The sequence below is a fragment of the Lycium barbarum genome, chromosome 11 (assembly GCF_019175385.1).
Source record: "Lycium barbarum isolate Lr01 chromosome 11, ASM1917538v2, whole genome shotgun sequence".
Lineage (NCBI taxonomy): Eukaryota > Viridiplantae > Streptophyta > Magnoliopsida > Solanales > Solanaceae > Lycium > Lycium barbarum.
The window spans coordinates 109579332-109603349 of NC_083347.1; the positions used below are offsets into that span (position 1 = coordinate 109579332).

Below are 24018 nucleotides of genomic sequence, written 5' to 3' on the forward strand. Positions count from 1 at the left end.
AATCAGCTGTTGCAAAAGCTCCTACTAAATATGGGAAAGCAACCTAAGCCGATCAAGGGCGAAGGGTCCGAATAAAAGAGAGATGAGTATCGAGGAGAATCATATACTCTCTCCGTTTCAATTTATATGAATCCATTTGACTGGGCACGACATTTAAGAAAGAGGGAAGACTTTTGAAACTTGTGGTTCAAAATAAGGCTTGAAAATTTGTGTGGCTGTAAATCATTCATAAAGTGAATTTGTTTCCAAATTAGGAAAGAGGTCATTTATTTTGGCACGGACTAAAAAGGAAATAGGTTCAAACAAATTGAAACAGAGGGAGTATAAATTAGGCGTTAGTTGGATTGCAAAGTTTACCGCAAGAGAAGATGCCGCAGTTAGTGCAGATTATAAGGAAGAGGAATGAACATTTAGCCCAAGATGGTGAGCTCGACATTGAGGCCCTTGACAAGGAGACTCTATGGGAGCTTGATCGGTTTGTGGCCAATTGGAAGAAGATGGTGAGCAAAACTAAGAGGCAGGCATTGATCAACAATTTGGGACCACCATCCGCCAGTGCTGCAACTACATCGGCAGATGGGGTAATGCTAATGCAAAATTGCATTTTTCTACTATCTTTTGATCCACACATACTTTAATACTTTAATAATTTACATAACTTATTGTTTTATCCTAATTTCTGGATACTCTCAAATATTTCGTTGTTTGTTTGTTAGTACTTATTTGTTTCCAGCTTCCTTACTTTTCAAGTTGTAGAATTTATGTACACTGTTTACGCTTAAAATGGTAATAGTTAAATTTGTAAGTGGTTTATAGGATACGTGACTAGATTAATGAGTTACGTATAATAATAATATGCAAATGACAAACATTTATTGATGAACAAGAGAAAGTAAAGCTCAAGAAATCAAATTGTAGATTCTGAGAATTGGTCCGGTTTTGGAAATTGCTTGTAACCCGAGCCAATCAGTAATGAAACTCCTCTCTCTCTTCTTCTGATTACAAGTATATAAAAATAGTAAAAGCTAGCTCTAAAATGAAGGGGGTACATCCCTATTTATAGACAAAAATAGATGGGCCTTTAGTACAACCCAAAAAAGGCCTTTTAAGAAAACTCTAAAATGGATAAGACGACATCCGTACGGGTGTCAGAAATCCCATACGGACGTCAACACAAAAGGCGGAGCGGTTAGGTGACGTGTAACCTGGCTCGTAACGGATACTCCGGACCTGTGACGAGTGTCTTCCTCTTAGGTTCGGGTTTTCTATGCTTATCAACATACCCTCGGTTTATGACACTTAGTTGGAGACTCACAACTCCTCGGCTCTCGTTCCTTTCAATCTTACCCGAGGCTAATGAACTCGTTCTTCTTCGACCTCGCACCGGACAGCTGCGCTATTTACTCCGGTTTTTACCATATACTAATTGCTTCAGTTTTACCGTATACTATATTTCCAATCATGCCTCAAAGATTTAAATCAATGTTAACTTAAAAAATCAATGATGCCAGGAAAGACAATCCCCTTAATGTCAACAGAAATTCAGAAGGTTGTTATTCATCATAAAATTTATATATACTCCCTCTGATTTTTTTTAACTCATCAACTTTTAGATCACTCGCTTGGAGATTTGATCAAATTATACAAATTAGCATAGGCATATATATATCAATAATCAAATACAATAAAATTAAAATAACATCAAAGAAAATAAAAATAAAATAACATCAAAGAAAATAAAAATAAAATAAGACAAGTCCCATAATTTTTTTTTTTTAAAGAAACATACTTAAAGGAGTGGACTTGCATTGTCAATACACTTGTGCTGGAGTACATTAAAAAAAACCCTAAACATAGGCATAAATTAGCAATGGACTATATATGTTGGTATTCAAATTGATTATATTATTCTTGTGACTTGTGAGACGCGTAGAAAGAAGCTATGTATGGGTTGATCAATATTGGGATTAAATGTATGTGATGTTCGAACTTATGTTTTTTATCAATATTTTATTTTAGCATTTTATCCTATTAATTTTTTGCATTATATGTCTAAGGATTTCGGTATGGCATGATTTCTTTTTCTTTATTGATTTAGCTAAATTTGGTTAACATTTTTTCTCATTTAAATGAAGTTGCATCTATTTAATGTTGTTTTCAATATTACATAATTCACTTTTTTGTATACAATTTTTTTAATCGGCGGTGACAAGTAATTTCGCCGGGGAACTCATTTTGTTTTTGAGGCGAACAGGTTCTTCCACCTGGAGTTGGTACCTCCAATGGCCCATAAATATTCTGTCCTTTAGCCTTGTAAATGTTTTTGCCTGCTTCTCTGTGCCTCTTGACGTTACATTCTTCCCTTTATTCCTTTCGCTTATAGTGCTATCATTCTTAGCGTAGTGGCCTGACTTGCCTATAGTTTCTTGCTAACTTGTGCTTTAGTGTTTATTCCTATTTTTTTAGATAAATATTTGAGCAGCTTATATTTGCCTTAGTGGCTTTAGTGAGCGGTGGTAGACTAGGGTCATGTTCTCGGTCGGAGACGGGGGCTGGGGGTAGGGGTGGTAAGTGGGTTCAGGGAGCGTCTAGGTTGAGAGTAGGGTCTTGGAACATTGGGACTTTGACGGGAAGTCCATATAGCTAGTTAAGATTCTTAAGAAGAGGAGGATTAATATAGCTTACGTCCAAGAGACCAAATGGGTAGGATCTAAAGCTATGGATGTGGACGGCTATAAGTTATGGTTCTTGGATAAGTCGATGTATATGAATGAGGTAGGCATTTTAGTAGATAGTGAGCTAAGGGACCAAGTGGTAGAGGTTAGGAGGGTCAATGATCGGATGATGGCGATTAAGTTGGTCGTGTGAGCGTTTACATTGAACATTATTAGTGCTTACGTGCCACAAGCAGGCTTGGACGAGGAGGAGAAGAGGGAGATTTTAATAGACACATTGGGTCATCTACGGGGGGCTATAACGATGAGCATGGTGGTTTTGGCTTCCAGGACAGAAACAGAGGAGGGGTCGCACTCCTGGATTTTGCAAAAGCTTTTGGATTGGTAGTAGCCAACTCGAGTTTTCCGAAGAGGGAGCAGCACCTGGTAACCTTCCGTAGTTCGACGGCTGCGACGCAGATAGACTTTTTTCTCCTTAGGAAAGATGATAAAGGTCTTTGTAAAGACTGTAAGGTCCTTCCGAATGAGAACCTGATGACCCAGCATAAGCTCTTAGTGATGGATTTGGAGATTAGGAGGAAGAAGAAAAAGAGGGTCGTGGATGACTGGCAGAGGATCAAATGGGAGAGTCTGACTTCGTCTAGTGCCTAGGAGATGGGGAGAAGTTGATGGCTATAGGGGCATGGGAGAGTAGGGGGGACGCGAGCAATATGTGGGATAGGACGGCTAACTATATTAGGGAAGCATCTAGAGATGTACTGGGGGTCTCGAGAGGTCATCGTGGTGGGCACCGAGGGGACTGGTGGTGGAATGGAGAAGTCCAAGGAAAGGTGGAAGAAAAGAAAGTGGCGTACGCGAAGTTCGTAGATAGCAAAGATGAGGAGGAAAAGCAGACAAATAGGGAAAGGTATAAGATTGCGAGAAAGGAAGCGAAGTTGCCAGTTTCGGTGGCAAAAATGGCAGTTTTGAACGCCTATATGCAGAACTAAAGGACAAAGGCAGGGATAAGAAGTTGTTCAGGCTAGCCAAGGTAAGGGAGAGGAAGGCACGGGATCTGGATCAAGTAAAGTGCGTCAAGGACGAGGATGGCAAAGTATTGGTGGAGGATGCTCCCATTAGACAAAGATGGCAGTCATACTTCCATAAACTCTTGAACGAAGAAGGTGACAGAGACATTGTGTTGGGAGATTTGGAATACTATGAGAGGCATCACGATTTTGGGTATTGTAGGAGTATAAAGGTAGAGAAGGTTAAGGGAGCTGTTCGTAGGATGCGTAGAGGAACAGCGACCGAGCCTGACGAGATCCCTGGGGAGTTTTGGAAGAGTGCAGGCAGGGCAGGTTTGGAGTGGCTGACTGGGTTGTTTAGTGTCATTTTTAATACGATGAAGATGTCTGAGGAATGGAGGTGGAGTACGATGGTTCCTTTGTACAAGAACAAGGGAGACATTCAAAGTTGCAACAACTATAAAGGTATCAAGCTTCTAAGTCACACTATGAAAGTGTGGGAAAGGGTGGTGGAGATGAGGGTGATGAGAGGCGTGTCCATTTCGGAGAACCAATTTGGATTCATGCCGGGGCGCTCGACTACAGAAGCCATTCATCTTATGAGGAGAATGGTGGAGCAGTATAGGGAGAGGAAGAGAGACTTACACATGGTTTTCATCGACCTAGAAAAGGCTTACGACAAAGTGTCAAGAGCGGTTTTATGGAGATGCTTGGAGGATAGAGGTGTACATGTGGCGTACATTTGGGCGATCAAGGACATGTATGAGGGAGCCAAGACCAGGGTTAGAACAGTGGGAGGAGACTCGGAACACTTCCCAGTGGAGATAGGGTTGCATCAGGGATCAACTCTTAGCCCATTTTTATTTGCCTTGGTGATGGATGGTTTGACATGTCAAATTCAAGGTGAGGTGCCATGGTTCATGTTATTCGCGGATGACATAGTCCTGATTGACGAGACCCGCAATGGAGTGAATGCTAAGCTGGAGGTTTGGAGACAGACTTTGGAGTCTAAAGGGCTCAAGTTGAGTAGCACCAAGACAAAGTACATGGAGTGCAACTTTAGTGACGAGACACATGAGGCTGGTGTGGAAGTAAGGCTTGGTACCCAGGCCATCCAAAAGAAAGGAAGTTTCAAGTATCCTGGGTCTATTATACAAGGAGATGGGGATATTGACGATGATGTTGCGCATTGTATTGGTGCAGGGTGGATGAAATAGAGGCACGCTTCAGGAGTGCTGTGTGATAAGAAGGTGACACCAAAGCTTAAAGGAAAATTCTACAAAGTGGTAGTGAGACTGACTTTGTTGTACGAGGCAGAGTGCTGGGCAGTCAAGAACTCGCACGTCCAGAAGATGAAAGTTACGGAAATGAGAATGTTGTGATGGATGTGTGGGCACACCAGGCGAGATAATATTAGGAATGAAGATATCTGAGATAAGGTGGGAGTGGCATCGGTGGAGGACAAGATGCGGAAAGCGCGACTGAGATGGTTTGGGCATGTGAAGAGGAGAGACACAGATACCCCAGTATGGAAGTGTGAGAGATTGGCTATGGAAGGTTTCAAAAGAGGTAGAGGTAGGCCGAAGAAGTATTGAGGAGAGGTTCTTAGACAGGACATGGCTTAGTTCCAGCTTAACAAGGACATAACCTTAGATAGGAGGCTATGGAGGACTCAGATTAGGGTAGAAGGCTAGTAGGTAGTCCCACGTATCCCGTCTTACTAGTAGTCGTAGTTTTGATCTTCATTTTCTTGTCCTTTGATTCGTGCAACTATATGTTGTTCCTTGTACCAGAATTATGGTATTTATCTGTGGTAGTTGCTGTTTCTTTTTTCTCAGACTGCTTTATTATGGCTTTTTCGTTTTCGTTAGTTTCATTTTCGTATTGGTTTGAACTGTTTGTGCTTATCTGACCTTTTCTCATCATGTTTTCTCTTGAGCCGAGGGTCTTCCGAAAATAGCCTCTCTATCTTTCAAGATGGGGGTAAGGTCTGCGTACATTTTACCCTCCCCAGACCCCACACTGTGGGATTTCACTGGGTATGTTGTTGTTTTAGAAAAATAAAAAGCATCTATTACCCGTTTTTTCCAAATTCACACTTATTGTTCTAATAATTAGTAGAGTGTTAATATAATATTTAAAGATAAATATAATATAATCAGACCTCTATATAACAACATCCACATATAACAACACCTTTCTGAAACAACTAAGATTTTTCGCAATCGATTTTTTATATTATATTTCACTTCTCTATAACATAACATTTTACCTATAACAACAAAACATCCAACTTTATAACGGTACACTCTTTGTATAATTATCCTCATATAACAACTCTTCTTTATTTTTGGTAATTTGATAATAAACCATCTTTATAAAAATAGAATATCTATAATTACTAATAATAAGTGCAAAGATTTTGACCAAATATTTAATTTGATACTTTAATATACTATATTTATGATACAATATTACATATGAATACATACAGTAAACCTCTATTTAATTTCCATTCGTTATAATATCATTTCACTATGACGGCCTGATTTTCTCTGAAATCGATTTTTATATTATATTTTACTTCTCTATAACAACGTTGTACCTATAACAGCAGTGCCATTCATTATAGCGGTACACTCTTTGTAAAATTACCTCTATATAACAACCATACTCAAATATTATGTAATAATATTTGTAAGAAACATATTATATATAAAACTATAATAGTAAAATATTTATGGTAATCATCATCACTTATAGCCCAAATCCCATCTCATAACACCAATCAAGCGATGGATGCTACCACTTATATGGAGTTTGAGGCAACACTTCCAATACTTGAAGATTATACTGATGAAGAGATTATTGCACAAGTGATTGGAGTGGAAGAACAAGAAACAACAGATTCAGAAGGTGACAATGAAAATGTTGATGAAGAGTGCGGTGAGATAGAAGAGTCAACTATTAAGCTCTTAGATAACCTTCAAGAGAAAGCTATTGAATTCCATATTGAAAGTTTGGACAAAATTCTCCATTAATTCAAGCATTATATTATCACTAAGAGACTCGAATTTACGAATAACCTACAACTGTAGAATTCATACGCCAAACTTGATATATTTAAATTCTCAATTAATTTAAATGCATATATTCCCTATATTTTGATTCTTTATCGGTATGGTACAACTATTTATGAATTTATTTGTAATTATTAGTATTTTCAATTTTTAATTGATGAGATGTGAAAATCAATTGAGATTTTAAAGTTGACAAGTATATTGTTTTCGTTTATAACATAAAAACTACAAAAAAATAATTGTTTAAATACTTTTGTTTATGATAACTAAATGAGATCTAAAATCAAATGCTAGTTTACATACATAACAACACCTCACTGTAGCAACCATGAAATGTTCGGACAAACACTGTCATTAGAGAGGATTGACTGTAGTACTACATTTTATCCAAATTATACGCTTTTTCACCCGGAGCCATTCAACTTCTTCACCGTCTTTGTCTAAAGCTATGAACTCAGACTCCATTGTCAAGCAGGCGATACATGTCTATTTGGATGATTTCCAAGACACTGCTCCTCCATCATGGTAAAAAAGTATCCACCTGTGAATTTAGTTTCAGTTGATCCGGTGATCCAATTTCATCACTATATCCTTCAATAACTGCAGGATACTTGTTATAATGCAAGACAAAGTTTTGAGTATGTTCAAAATACCCCAAACTCGTTTCATTGCCATCCAATGATTTTGGTCGGGATTACTTGTGTAATGACTCAGTTTACTTATAGCATATGCGAATCAGGTCGTGTTCAGTTCATGATATAAATCAAACTTCCCAACACTCTGGCATAATCCAATTGAGAGTGACTTTCACCTTTATTCTTAGCAAGAGCAGGGTTCACATCAATTGGCGTCTCTGCAACTTTAAAGTCCAAATACTTGAACTTTTCAAGTACCGTTTGGATATAATGATATTAAGACAATCCTAGACCTTAAGGAGTCTTATGGATCTTAATTCCCAAAAATTAAATCAACAACTTCTAAGTATTTCATATCAAATTTACTAGAAAGCATGCGCTTAGTAGAATTTATGTTAGTAATGTCATTATTCATTATCAACATATCATCCACATATAAACAATCAATGAGGACTTGATTTGGAGTGTTCTTAATGTAAAAACATTTGTCATACTCATTTATCTTGAATCCATTTGACTGCATCGTATGGTCAAATTTCGCATGCCATTATTTGAGTGCTTATTTTAGTCCGTAAAGAGACTTAACAAGTCAACACACCTTCTTCTCTTTTCAAGGAACTACAAACCCTTCGGGCTGTTCCATGTAGATTTCTTCCTCCAAATCTCCATTTAAGAAGGTTGTTTTCACGTCCATTTGATGGATTTCAAGACCGGACCCGACGGCTAATGCTATTAACACCCTATTAGATGTAATTCTCGTTATCAGCGAGTATGTATCAAAGTAATCAAGACATTCTCGTTGTCTAAACCCTTTAACAACAAGTCTTGCCTTATATTTATCAATAGTCATCTTTCATTTTTCTTTTGAAAATCTATTTGGAACCTAAAGGTTTGTTTCTTGGAGGAAAATCAACTAGTTCCCACGTATGGTTGTTCAATATGGATTGTATTTCACTATTGATTGCCTCTTTTCAAAATTGAGCTTCTGATGAAGACATAGCTTCAATGAAAGTTTGAGGCTCATTTTCCAACAAAAATGTTAGAAAATCTGGTCCAAAGAAAGTAGATGTCCTTTGACGTTTGCTACGTCTTGGATTTTTCTCATCAGGATCATCTTCCTTTGTTTCTTCCCCGGGTCATTTAGATCCTTCGTTAGATGACTCACATTCCCTTTTATACGGATATATATTTTCAAAGAAGTCAGCATTATCTGATTCAATTACCGTATTCACATGAATGTCAGAATTTTCTGATGTGTGAACCAGAAATCGATATGCTTTACTATTTGTGGCATATCCTATGAAAACACAATCAATGGTTTTAAGTCCTATTTCAACCTTTTTGGGTTTAGGAACTTGCTCTTTGGCCAAACACCGCCACACTTTGAAGTATTCCAAATTGGGCTTTCTTCCTTTCCATTTTTCGTATGGAATAGATTCTAATTTTCTATGGGGCACTCGATTGAGTATTCGACTACCTATGAGGATAACTTCCCCAATAAGTTGTGGGATAAATAAGAACTTATTAACAAGACATTCATTATCTCATTTAGTGTTCTATTTTTTATTTCCCCAATTCCGTTGGATTGTGGCGAGTAAGGGACAGTTGTTTGATGAATAATGTCATATTCCAAACATATTTGCTCAAAAGGAGATTCATATTCGTCGCCCCTATCACTCCTTATCATTTAATCTTCTTTCCACCGCGAGATGGTATTAACTTCATGTCACAAATATCTGTATGAATTAAGTCTAAAGTACTTGAATTCCTTTCAACTAACTTATAAGGACATTTAACATACTTAGATTCAACATAGATTTGACATTTTGATTGATTTCATTCAAACTTAGGCAATACTTCCAAACTAATCATTTTACGCAAGGTCCTATAATTGACATGTCCTAAGTGTGAATGCCACAAATCATTTGACTCAAGTAAGTAACAAGAAGCTAAAATTTTATTATTATCAACTACCATTACATTCAATTTGAAAAGGCCCTCTGTATGGTAAACTTTTCCTACGTACATCTTGTTCTCACTTATTACAACTTTGTCTGAAACAAAAATGCACTTAAACCCGTTCTTGACGAGAAATAAAGTAGAAACTAAGTTCTTTCTTATTTCAGGAACATGACAAACGCTGTTGAGAGTCACCACCTTGTAGAGGTCATCTTTAGAAAGAAGCCATAACCTTCAATCTTGGCCGTTGCAAAATTTCTCATAAAAATGGTCTCGTCGGGTCCAGCGGGAGCATATGAAGCGAACACTTCTCTAACTGCACAAACATGATGAGTGGCTCCAGAATCAATCCACCACTCTTTAGGATTTCCCACTAAATTGCACTCAGATATAATAGCACACAAGTCGTCAATATCCTCATTTGTTTCAACCATATTTGCTTGACCCTTTTTCTTTTCCTTCTTTGGAGCACGACACTTTCCAGCTTTGAGTCAAATTTTTCCAAAGTTGTGGCATGTCACGATCCAAAAATCGAGGCCGTGATGGCACCTAACCATCCCACCAATAGGCAAGCCAAACCCAAACACACAATTCAAAATCACTAACTTTAAGTTAAGTAAATAGTCGAAGAATATCCAACGAAGTGTCATAATAAGAAAATCCAGAAAAATACAACGCTACCTAAGATCCGTGTCACAAATACAAGAGCTACTATGAAATGCGTAAAAGTTTGGAAATGTCTATAGATAGTCTAAATGTAAGTACACTATCCGAATAGTAAAGTGACAGAATACATAAATAATAGAGGGAGATGTGGGCCGCGGAATAGCCAAGCAGCTCACCGCAACTCCGAATCACCAATCTCGGACTCAGAAAGCTCCACGAGATGTGGTCATACTCGGAATCAAATCTGCACCACAAAAGAGTGTAGCAAGTGTAATACGTGTACCCAACATATCTCATAGACCGACAACGCAAGAACTAGTGACGAAGTAATTAAGAAGAAAACCCAGTTATGCCATTACCATATCACCTTATCTGCAAAACCATTATCCATCCATATTAGGACTATTCATTTCCTTATTTATTTAAGCCAATCCGACAGTCAATTAGAATAATGAACAATCAGGTAAGGTAAACAACTCAAAATAGGAGCAATAACACATATATTCAATCAAGGAAAGAATGATGGTATGATGTAAAGGCAATACAATGACATGTCTTAAATAAAATGCTCCAAACCTGTATATCCATCAAATGTGGCCCTAGGCCTCTTACAAATCAGTGCACTCGGTCACCCATATCCGCTACCATGGCCGGAGCATATCTAGCCAAAGAATTGAAGCGGAGACTATACTCTAAGGCACTCATGCTTCCTTGCCTAAGATTCAAGAACTTATCCGCTCTAGCCCGCTGAACCTCTGGAGGTAAGTAATGTCGGAGGAAGGCATCCACAAGTTCTTTCCATACTGGGGGAGGTGCATTGACTCCCCGTAAAGCCATCCAAATCGTATACCAATGAACCGTGACATCCCGGAGTCTATAGGATGTTAACTCTACCGATTCAATGTCTGAAGCATGCATTAACCGAAGTGTCCTCAACATCCCATCAATAAAGTTTTGTGGGTCCTCATCCGGCTTTGACCCGAAGAATTTCAGAGGGTTCAAGCTAATAAAATCACGGGCCTTGCACTAACAGCCCTATCCTCTTGCCCTGTACCTTGCCGCTGAGTCTGGGCGGCAACCAACTGAGTTAGTTAATGAATGACCTCTTTCACATCTTGGCCTGAAGCGCCCGGTGGAGGAGCTGGGGGTGCTGGAGCTAGGGTTGAGGGTCCTTTATGCTCCTCAGAAATAGGCACTGAGTGAGAGGACTAAGATTGAGCCGCATTCTGGGACTCACTTTCCTTTACAACCGTTGGCGGTGCTCTTTCAGCCCGCTTCCCTGCCACTGTCTTGCCCTTTTGGGCTGTCGTAGGTTTTCTCTTTACAGGCCTTTCTGAAATACATAATACATGGTTAGGGAAAAATAAATCCTTATATCATGGTTCTATCGCACGATCTTATGAAGAAAGAAGGTCATTCATTCCTAAAATGCCCGCAGCCTCCTGTTTATATGTGTGGCGCGCAACACACCCATAAACAAGACTCTACTGGACACGGCTCGTAGACCCACCCTAGGAAAGAACTGCTCTGATACTACTTTTGTCACGACCTAACCGGAGGGCCATGACGGGCACCCGGTGCTAACCTACCCGGGTACCTCTTATCGTACTCTCATATTCACCTCTAGGTGAGCCACATGGCTTACTCATAATTTATATACATTAATAGTGCTAATCTCGTTGGGCAACAACACATTGATATCATCATCAACAACAATGCCCATATCCATATGCACAAGCCGACGAGGCTATCAAAATGATATACAAAATATGGGCCGCCAAGGTTGCAAGACATCTAACCATACACAACTGTCTACGAGCCTCTAAGAAGAGTATGTCACATCATATAGGCGGGACAGAACCCCGCCTTTCCCGTAGGTATGTACACAAAAGAATAATACCAAAAGCTGTAGCTCCGGATAAAGTGGAGCTCCTCTATGCAGTCCCTGAATAAGATATCTATGGATCAAGCTTGTCTCCCTGTCCACCTGCGGGCATGACGCAACGTCCACAAACAAAAGGACGTTAGTACGAATAATGTACTGATTATGTAAAGTATAATCAACATCATAATAGGAGCATATGAGACAGCATAAGAAATAACATAAGATGGGAAAAACAGGAGATAGTAGCCATTATCATAATTACTTACTTGTCTTTCATAGGGACCTTCCATTTCTAATGCGTGCTCGTGTACATACATATATACATATACATATATCCATATATGTATCCATATTCATATCCGTGTTCATATACATATTCGTATCAATAGCATACCCGACCATAAAGGTTCGGTGGTTTCACATACCCGGCCATGACAAGGCTTGGTGTCATACATACCTGGCCCTACCAAGGCTCAGTGTTATAACGCCTCTTCATCACCATTATTACCTCCCATAACATGATTATATCCATATAATACTAAGAATCATGACTCAATTTAGTTTACTACTCATAAACATCATAAAAGCTACATTTAGAACTCATCTTCTGCTTTCTCCTTCTACTCAAGTTGTTCAACAACTAAACATTCTTGATAACATGTAATAAGTATGAAAACTAACATTTTAGCTCATAAGAATGAACTTTGGAGCAAGCTATCAACTTATATGAACACCCTAGCTTCAATATCCAAAGCATTCTTGATGTCTACTAACCCTAGCAAGACTTCTAACACATGGGTATCTTTATTCTTGCCTCTTGATATTTAATCTCCCTTGGATTTTGGCATGGATTAGTTTATGGAGTTGAAGAGAGGGTTTTTAGAGAGCTTTTGGATCTGATTTGGTAAAATAAAATGTCCAAATGTAATGGAGTGAAATATATAAAGCGTAACTTAAAATCCCGTCAAGCAATTCTGCGCCCATTTTGACGGGCGGTCAACGGACCGTCAAAATGGTCCGTACAACTACCCAGTCAAATATGGTTCACTGTAACCATTTTACGCTGGGCTAGTGCAATTTTACGGGCCGCAGAAATATCTGCGGTCCGTCAAAATTCCTGCGGGGCGTCAAACGGTACGTCAAAATATTCTGCTCAGACAGTCTGTCTTGAAACACCCATAACCTTTTATTCCGATGTCACATTGACGAACGGTTTGTTGCGTTGGAAACTAGACTTGATGAACTCCAATTTGAATAATAGAAACACACTAAAACTTCTCATATTCTAGGAGATATAGCTCTCCCAATTTGGACCAAAATCCTGTCCGAAAATTTTGCCAAGTTTTCCCAAAGTTCTGACAAACTCCATTCCTTAATTTACTTGTTCTTAAATCCTTCCATAGCTTATTTCATGGGCTTAAACCCCCATAACCATAGTATGGGATAATATATATAATCTCATATATCCTAAGGTAACTCTAGTTTCCACGATTAGGACAACTAACACCTAACGAATCTCAACGGACGAAACCACGAGGTGTAACATTCTCCCCTTCTTAGGAACATTCGTCCTCGACTGATAGACTATTGGGAATTCTACAAAAATTTCATCAGATTTTCCTCTGTAATATGGCACTACCGGACACAGCAACCCAAAATATATATATCGCTTCACAGGGCTACAAAAACAACATCAACAGCCATGGCCACACACGACCAAGAAAACATTGAACAAAGCATCACATACCTGGGGGCAATGGCATCTCTGCCTGAGTCTCCTCTGAAAGTGGAAATAAATGCGGGTACCTGAGCTTCATGTCTTCTTCTGCTTCCCAAGTCATTTCATCTCTATTTTTATTTCTCCATAAAACTTTTACTGAAGCTACTTCTTTGGTTTTGAGTTTTCGTACTTGCCTATCTAAAATGGCAATGGGGACTTCTTCATAAGACAATTGTTTAGTAACTTGGACATCATCTATTGGCACAATTCTAGAAGGATCTCTAATTCACTTACGAAGCATCGATACATGGAAAACTGGGTAAACTGACTCCACATCAGAAGGTAGATCTAATTTGTAAGCCACCTGACCTACCTTGCGTACAATCTCATAAGGTCCGATGTACCGGGGATAATCTTGCCCTTCTTGCCAAATCTCATGACGCCCTTCATTGGCGACACCGTCAAGAATACGCAATCTTTCACTTGGAACTCTAAGTCTCTTTGACGATTATTTGCATAGGATTTCTGATGACTCTGAGCTATTAATAATCGATCCTGTATAAGCTTGACTTTCTCTATAGCTTGCTGGACCAAGTCTGGCCCTATCAATTTGGTCTCTCCCACTTCGAACCACCCAATTGGAGATCTACACTTTCGCCCATATAAAGCCTCATACGGGGCCATTTGGATGCTAGAATGATAACTATTGTTGTAAGCAAATTTAGTAAGTGGTAAGTGATCATCCCAACTACCTCCAAAATCTAATACACATGCCCGTAGCATATCCTCAAGAGTCTGAATGGTACGTTCAGCTTGCCCATCTGTCTGTGGGTGAAATGTCGTGCTAAGACTCACCTGAGTCCCCAAACCTTCTTGGAAAGATTTCCAAAAATTGGCTGTAAACTGAGTCCCTCTATCGGAGATAATAGAAACTGGAACACCATGAAGTCGCACTATCTCTTTAACATAACGCTTTGCATAATCTGCTGCTACATATGTAGTTATGACTGGTAAGAAATGAGCTGACTTCGTAAGTCTATCCATAATCACCCATATAGAATCATAATTTCGTCGAGAATGGGGTAAGCCTGTAATGAAGTTCATGTTAATTACTTCCTATTTCCAAGTTGGAATTTCCATAGCTTGCAACAATCCACCCGACTTTTGGTGCTCAATTTTCACTTGCTGACAATTAGGACATTGAGCTACGAATTCCGCTATATCTTTCTTCATCCCATTCCACCAATATATAGATTTAAGGTCATGATACATTTTCGTTGCTCCTGGGTGAACAAAATAATGGGAACAATGGGCTTCCCTCAATATTTGGTGGCGTAATCCTACAACATCAGGAACACATAACCTGCCTCGGCATCGGAGAACTCCATCTCCAGAAATCTTAAATGATGACTTCTCCTTCTGAGGGAGGGTATTTATGTAATGAATTAGCATGGGATCTTCGTATTGACGCTCTTTCACTTCCACTACTAGTGACGATACCGCTGCATTTTGAATGATAGCTCCTATACTGCCTGAGTCTACTACTCGAACTCCTAGGCTAGCTAACTGCTGGAGCTCACGAGCTATCTCTCTTTTCTCTGGATGGACATCACATAAACTTCCCATGGATCAACGGCTAAGAGTATCAGCCACAACGTTTGCCTTCCCGGGATGATATAAGATGTTAACATCATAATCCTTCAACAATTCCAACCATCGCCATTGCCGTAAATTCAGTTCTTTCTGCTTGAAGATATACTGAAGGCTCTTATAATTTGTATAAATATCAACGTGGACGCCATACAAATAATGTCTCCACATCTTCAATGCATGAATTACTGCAGCCAATTCAAGATCATGGGTCGGATAATTGTTCTCATGTTTCCGCAACTGTCTTGAAGCATACGCAATTACCTTACCATGTTGCATCAACACACAGCCTAGCCCAACGCCTGAAGCATCACAATAGACAACATAACCTTCCGATCCCTCTGGAAGTGTCAGGATTGGGGCAGAAGTTAATCTATCCTTTAGCTCTTAGAAACTACATTCACAAGCATCTGTCCATTGAAATTTGGCTGACTTCTGGGTCAGCTTCGTGAGTGGTGCAGAAATAGAAGAAAAGCCCTCTACAAATCTCCTGTAATACCCTGCTAAGCCCAGAAAACTACGAACCTCTATAGGTGTTGTGGGCCTTAGCCAAGTCTTCACCGCTTCAATCTTTTGGGTATCTACCCGAATACCATCGACTGAAATAATATGCCCCAAAAAGGTCACTGAGTTCAACCAAAATTCACACTTAGAAAATTTGGCAAATAACTCTCGAGTTTGAAGAACTCCAAGAACGGTACGCAAATGATCTGCATGTTCTGCCTCGGACCTAAAATATACCAGAATATCATCGATGAACACAATCACAAATAAGTCTAAGAAGGGCCTGAACACATTGTTCATCAAATCCATAAATACTGCCGGTGCATTAGTTAGCCCGAATGACATTACCCGGAACTCAAAATGGCCGTATCTGGTTCTGAAGGCTGTCTTAGGAATATCTTTCTCCCTAACTCGCACTTGATGATACCCGGATCTCAAATCTATCTTTAAAAACCATTTGGCACCTTACAATTGGTCAAATAAATCATCAATCCTTGGAAGCGGATATTTATTCTTGATTGTCACCTTATTTAGCTGTCGATAGTCAATGCACATTCGCAAGAAGCCATCTTTATTTCTCACAAACAACACGGGTGCTCCCACGGGGAAGAACTAGGCCTAATAAAACCTTTTTCAAGCAAGTCCTTCAATTGTTCCTTCAACTCCTTTAACTCCGCGGGAGCCATCCTGTAAGGAGGAATGGATATGGGTTTTGTGTCCGGTAGCACATCAATAGCAAAATCAATATCCCGTTCGGGAAGGAGACCTGGAAGCTCTTCCGGGAATACATCCGGAAACTCATTCACCACTGGGACAGACTAAAGAGTTGGCGATTTAGCTTCTACATCTTGAACCCAAACTAGATGGTAAATACAACCTTTTGCAATCATTTTCCTTGCCTTGAGATAGGAAATAAACCTACATTTCGGGGACGCAGCATTTCCTTTCCATTCTAAAACTGGTTCTCCCGGAAACTGGAAGCGAACCATTTTCATTCTATAATCAACATTGGCATAGCAAGAAGCCAACCAATACATGCCCATGATAACATCAAAGTCCACCATTTTTAACTCATGTAAATCAACCATAGCACGATGGTCACAAATCACAACTACACAATTTCTATATACTTGACTAGCTATTACCGGTTCACCAACGGGTGTAGATACCTCAAAAGGTTTGATCGATTCTGGTTTGACCCCAAATCGACCCGCAATATATGGAGTAATATATGAAAACGTGGAGCTCGGATCTATCAAAGCATATACATCATGAGAAAATACCGATAATATACCTGTGATGACATCGGGGGAAGACTCAAGATCTTGGCGTCCAGCCAAAGCATAAATACAGTGATGAGGACCACTAGAACTAGGAGCTCTCCCTCTACCTCTACAATGGCCAACCGGCGCCTGTGAACCTTGCCCCATAGGGCATATCGATGATGAAGACCTGGCTGCCGATCCTGAAGGCTGGACTCTACCCCTGCTACTAACCGAGGGGCAATCACGCATGATATAGCCTGGCCAACCGCATGTATAGAAAACCTCCGAACCTAGTCGACACTGGCCCCAATGTAACTTTCCACACTGGGAACATCGTGGCACGGGTGGCCTAGCCTGACCTGAATCACCCCTGAATTGAGAACCCGAAGCCCTGAAACTCTGAATCGGTCCGGAATGAGTAGATCTATCAAATCTCTGGCCTGCAAACCATGGAGGCGCACTAGTCATAGAATGTTCTGAATGCCTAGAAAACTGATGTCTTGGCCCGCCTCTAAACTCACTTGTTGGACTCGAAGATCTAGCCCTCTTGTTATACCCTCTGTCATGCTCACGCTCACTTCTTTGCTGTTGTTGGCTTTCCTCTAAATTTTGGGCATGGGCTTGAATGCGTGAAATATCCATGTTGTCATGAAGGGACGCAGTCAAGCACCTATCCATCAAATGTGGCTCTAGGCCTCTCACAAATCGGTGCACTCGGTCACCCATATCCGCTACCGTGGCCGGAGCATACCTAGCCAAAGAATTGAAGTGGAGACTATACTCTAAGGCACTCACACTTCCTTGCCTAAGATTCAAGAACTTATCCGCTCTAGCCCGCCGAACCTCTGGAGGTAAGTAATGTCGGAGAAAGGCATCCACAAATTCTTGCCATACCGGGGGAGGTGCATTGACTCCCCGTGAAGCCATCCAAACCGTATACCAATGAATCGCGACATCCCGGAGTCTATAAGATGCCAACTCTACCGATTCAATGTCTGAAGCATGGATTAACCGATGTGTCCTCAACATCCCATCAATAAAGTTTTGTGGGTCCTCATCCGGCTTTGACCCGAAGAATTTCGAAGGGTTCAAGCTAATAAAATAACGGGCCCTTACACTAACAGCCCTATCCCCTTGCTCTGTACCTTAGAGATAGAGTCAATTGGAAGACATTATGGAACTCAGGAAAGGATACATATAGCAAGGGAACCATGCCTTAATGAAAGAAGGGTTAGCCTTACATACCTCTTCGACTTCTTAATTATCTAGCGTTCACCGTTCAAGCTTGAATAATCTACATTTAGAAGGATTCATACCATGGTTAAGCCTTAATGATACTCTTCAATTCAAACTAGGATAATTCATGTTCTAATGAAAATTGGGCAGCATTTCCCCTATTTCGTCAACTTCCAATATATCCCAAAACAACTCCCAAACATCCATAATACTATCGCAATATCATAATCAAGTAATCACATTACATTAAGCCTCCAAAATTCATCCTTATGTTCAACTTATGCCAACAACTTCGCACTCATTTTAGCACATTTTCATATAATGCTTCTTCATCACCATTATCACCTCCCATAACATGATTATATCCATATCATACTAAGAATCATGACTCAATTTAGTTTACTACTCATAAACATCATAAAAGCTACATTTACAACTCATCTTCTGCTTTCTCCTTCTAATCAAGTTGTTCAACAACTAAACATTCTTGATAACATGTAATAAGTATGAAAACTAACCTTTTATCTCATAAGAATGAGCTTTGGAGCAAGATATCAACTTATATGAACACCCTAGCTTCAATATCCAAAGAATTCTTGGAGTCTACTAACCCTAGCAAGACTTCTAACACATGGGTATCTTGATTCTTGCCTCTTGATATTTAATCTCCCTTGGATTTTAGCTTGGATTAGTTTATGGAGTTGAAGAGAGGGTTTTTAGAGAGATTTTGGATCTAATTTGGTAAAATAAAATGTCCAAATGAAGTGGAGTGAAATATATAAAGCGTAACTTAAAATCCCGTCGGGCAATTCTGCGCCCATTTTGACGGGCCGTTAACGGACCGTCAAAATGGTCCGTACAACTACCCAGTCAAATATGGTTCACTGTAACCATTTTACGCTGGGCTAGTGCAATTTGACGGGACGCAGAAATTACGGTCCGTCAAAATTCCTGCGGGGCGTCAAACGGTCCATCAAAATTTTCTGCTCAGACAATCTGTCTTGAAACACCCATAACTTTTTACTCTGATGTCATATTAACGAACGGTTTGTTGCGTTGGAGACTAGACTCGATGAACTTCAATTTGGATAAAAGAAGCACACTAAAACTTCTCATAGTCTAGGAGATATATCATCCCCAATTTTGACCAAAATCATGTCCAAAAGGTTTGCCAAGTTTTCCAAAGTTCCGACAAACTTCATTCCTTAATTTACTTGTTCTTAAATCCTTCCATAGCTTATTTCATGGGCTTAAACCCCCATAACCATAGTACAAGATAATATATATAATCTCATATATCCTAAGGTAACTCCGGTATCCACGATTAGGACAACTAACTCCTAATGAATCTCAACGGACGAAACTACGTGGTGTAACATGGCATAGATGCATGAATGGGTCTGCTAGTCTGAGGGTGATAACCCCTCCCTGCATAACCTCATCTCCTAGGTAGAGCACTGCTACAACCGCCGAAATGATGGGTCGTCTTGCCATCCCGCTGCTTAAATCCCTCACGTTGAATATTCTCTAAATTATTGGCGTCTACCACCTCCTGAAATGAAATCCCACAAGCAACAACATGAGAAAGTCCCATACGAATTAGAATAATCAACCCCTTAGCAAACCTCCACACTCTCTCAGCCTCAGTGGGAAGTATCATCGAGGCATAGCTAGCCAATGTGTAACAACCCGTTTGGTCGTTATAGTCTTTTTGGCATTTTTGCCCGTTTATGAGCTTGGTTAGCTCACTTTTAACCCGAGGGGACCGTTGGCACATTTCCTGAGGTGTCTAGAATTGATTCAAGCGACTTTTTATTAAATATGAGCTTAAGCGCAAAAGAGTTGAACCATAGTTGACTTTTGGGTAAACGGATCTTTTTTAAAAATCCGTCAATTCTGAGAGGTCCGAATGGTCATTTAGAACTTGTGTGTATATCTGGTTCGATTCCCAATGCACACAGATGTATTTTGAGGCTTAGGTTGGGAATTTGGAATTAAGGTATCGGGGGTCGACTCGGTCAACGAGACCTCCGTTGGGAATTTCGAGGCCATGAACGCGTTCGTAGCGTGTTTTTATGTGTGTCTATGTATGTGGTATGTGAGCAGATGGCCTCGAAAATTAGTCAAAAAATCGGATTGAAGTGTGAAAACTTAGGCAGATCCTGGTGTCTGGTGCCCCCTTTGGCGGCACCAGCACCGCGGTAGCGGTACCGCTGGAGCGGTCACCCTGTCGATAGAGCGGTCCTGGCCATTTGGGGTTGACCGTTGTAGCGGTCAAGGCACCGCTGGGTAGCCTTAGTGTCGCCAAAGGGGGTGACGGGCAGTGAGTTCGTTTAATGAAGTATTAAAATCCATTAGTCTCATTTAATACCATTACGAAAATAGAGCTCTTGGGGTCCGTTCTTGGAGAGTTATTGTGAAGATTCTTGGTGGTAAGCTCCCCAAACCGTCTTACTACTTTATTGTTCCTAATCATCTTAAAGATTCCCCTTTCCTTGTTAGCCCTAGTAATGGAAGATTAAAAGTGGGTTTTGATGGATTTTATATCTAGGCTTATTAATGATGAAATTGATGGAGTTTATGCTAGATTTTGATGAATCTATGGTTGTTAATCATATATCTTCCATTATTAGTGTTGAATTCTTGAATCAAAGAGTTAGGGTTTATACCCAAAATCGGGGTTTTGCTTGAATTTCGAAATTGGATGAATCTTTGAGTTGTTTAGCAATTGGTTAATGGGCTTTGATCACCTAGTGTTTAATTTGATATTTTATCCCCGAGTTTCTCGTTTTCCCCTTGTGGGTCCCGTTTTCCCAAATTCTAGGGTTGATTTGGACCTAAATTGAATAATAGCAACATTAGTATCGTTCTTCATGATTTCTAATCTAGAATTTGATTATGCCTAGACTTCTTTGATCTAGAGGCTCAGCGGAAGGGCAAGGCTATTGAGTGATTGTTGGTGTTTGCTGTTCGGCCATCCAGGTAGGTTATGGCTTGCCCTTGGTGAGACTTCATATACTGAAGCATATATCTAGATTATATTATCAGAGAAAGCATGTAAACCTTCTGGTATGAAGTTGGGTTGGATATTGTGTTAGGTTGGGCCCTGTTACGTGATTGGGGCTAGCCACCCCGTTGTGCTGTGACTTGATTATTCTATTATGCTAGCTTGATGTAACGTATTGTTAGTAGATACTAGAATCTGTTGTTTCGTCTTGATTGTGATATTGTAGTATCTTACGGGTTAATGTTGATACGAGGATAAAATTCTATATGACTTATGTAGACTTTCATGATATTGTTGGCGTACCCATATTGGTATTTGTGACATTGATATGTTGATGGCGTACCCCTTTGTTGGTACTTGAGATATTGAGTTGATTCTTGATGTTGACACATACATTGCACTCATTCTCATTCTTCATGATATACTGTTGATACTCTGGTGGTACTTGATGAAACACTGTGATGAGCTGGGCACGATTTTTAAATGAGGGTGTTGGGAGAGTCCGATATCCGATGTTAGTTCTGGAGTCGTGGATTGAGTGAGTGCATGGACTTTGCAGGTCCCCCAAGGTGGTGTCGGTGAGAACTCTCGTGGGCAAAGATCCGGGTCTCATCTGTCTGTTGGGCAAAGATCCGGGACGCGTGGCACTTATACTTCACGAGTCACCTTGTCCAGTGCTACCAAGATGTCGATATTTCTGTCCGGAGTACATGTGTACACATTATTGGCATGGCAATGCAATGCATTGCATTCATACATTATTGCATTGCATTGCATCACGGCTTACATTGAGATGATTTGGTGTTTTTACTTGTGATATTGGATTCAGAATAGACATATTGAGACTTGGCACATTTGGATTAGATGCTCTACTTAGGCGATGACGTGTACTTGGTTTCGATTATGTTTGACTTATACTTGTTGATTTATCTGCCTATCTTGCTTTATTGTCTGAATTATGTTACCTATACTTAGTCGTCATATGATACCTACTAGTACTGTTGTTTTGTACTGATCTGCACTTGCTGCATTCTTTTATGAATGCAGAGTACCAGGTTGGGGCTTCCTCCGTCTCCCGTGGCTGATAGTCGCCTTCAGCATTAGCATCGAGTTTCCACGGTGAGCACGAGTCATTCGCCGCCTTGAAGACTTCTCTTATTATTATGCCTTACTTTTCTACTCTGAGACGTAGACCGATTGATGTATTATTATATTCCAGACTTGTATTATTTCATTTAGATGCTCTTGTATGACTCAGACCAGACCTTGGGGGTATTTTCCTTATTCCGCACTATTTCTATTATATATTATCATACGACTTACGTAAATATTCTATTCCGCTTGCTTGATTTAATTATTTATGTCCTTACTTATCGTTAGGTTGAGGGTTCTCTTACTAAGGTGGGAAAAGAAATTGCCCGCATGACTTAATTAAATTAGGTCGTGACAAGTTGGTATTAGAGCCCTAGGTTACCCAATTTATAATACAAGAGCATGTCTAGTAAAGTCTCGTGGATCGGTACGATGAGCTCTGTACTTATCTGCGAGAGGCTATAGGACATTTACGAAATCTCATTTACTTGCATTCTTTCGTGGTACTTTATTCTAATTGGTATCTAGAAAGATCAAATTGGTATCTGACTCTTATCTCTTCTCTCACAGATGGTAAGGGCTCGAGCTACTATGGCCTGAGGTCAGGTGCCAGAGCCGACAGCTACGGCTGGCACCCATGGGTGCGGCAGAGCTAGAGGCCGCGGGGATTCCCCAGCCAGGGGCAGGGCTCCTGCAGTAGGACAGCGGCTAGAGAGATCTCCGTCTCCAGAGCCTAAGGAGGTGACCCTAGCACAGACACACCCTGAGGGTACTTCTTATCAGGACGTGCAGGATACTATGTCCAGGGTTTTACTTCATCTTGATACCCAATAGGCGGCCGCTAGTGTTACTACTCCAGGCGGAGGTTCACAGACCAGAGTTGGGGCGCAGACCCCTGAGCAGGGACATACTCGGGTAGCACACCCCGTTGCAGCTATGGCTCCCCATGTTGATGCGATAGTCGCTCCTGCTGATGATCTTAGGCCCATGGAGGGTACTGTTATGACCGTCTCTGATCAGGATCTGGTTGGGAGGTTCAGGAAGTTAGAGCCGCCGAGGTTTTCGGGTACTTCTTATGAGGACACTTATGAGTTCATTCTAGATATGCATGAGTTGCTACACCGGATGGGGATCATGGAGACCCATGGGGTTGACTATGTGTCGTACCAGTTTCGCGTCGACGCGAAGACCTGGTAGAGGTATGTTATGGCTTGTAGACCTGAGGGTTTCCCTCCCCTGACTTGGACTCAGTTCTACCAAGCCTTCCTTGAGAAGTATGTGCCCCGATCTTTGAGAGAGGCGCGTAGGGAGGACTTTCTACATCTTGAGCACAGGGGTATGTCTTTGGAGACCTATGTGACCCGCTTTCTATATCTGGCCTATTATTCCACTCCTTTGATACCTATTGAGGCCGACAGGATTATGTTTTTTTTGGTTGTGGGATAGTCGGCTCTGTACAGATTCCTTGCCTTCAGATGGAGGCTATAGGGGCTTCCTTCTAGTCCATCATCGAGCATGCTTCTATGGTTGAGGGCGCTAAGGCCCGTGCATTTAGTGGTGGTGACAAGAGACCGCGTCAGACTGGGAGCTATGGTGGTTCTAGTCCGAGAGGCGCCCATCAGTCTTCTAGGCTGCAT

General features: G+C 40.5%; 1 protein-coding gene across 1 annotated transcript; it reads left to right on the plus strand.

Annotated features, from left to right (window-relative positions):
* The first annotated feature begins 153 nt into the window (after positions 1-153).
* LOC132620441 (transcription factor GTE7-like) lies at positions 154-22573 on the plus strand. The gene is made up of 2 exons (XM_060335111.1): positions 154-581; positions 22337-22573. Exons 1-2 carry the CDS (start codon positions 369-371, stop codon positions 22391-22393), a joined length of 270 nt encoding a protein of 89 aa, XP_060191094.1. The 5' UTR covers positions 154-368; the 3' UTR covers positions 22394-22573.
* The last annotated feature ends 1445 nt before the right edge of the window (positions 22574-24018 follow it).

Coding starts and splice junctions, on each gene's coding strand:
- LOC132620441 (XM_060335111.1), top strand. CDS start 369: ATGCCGCAGTTAGTGCAGATTATAAGGAAGAGGAATGAACATTTAGCC. Junction 582..22,336: donor CAACTACATCGGCAGATGGG/GTAATGCTAATG, acceptor TTATGAATGCAG/AGTACCAGGTTGGGGCTTCC.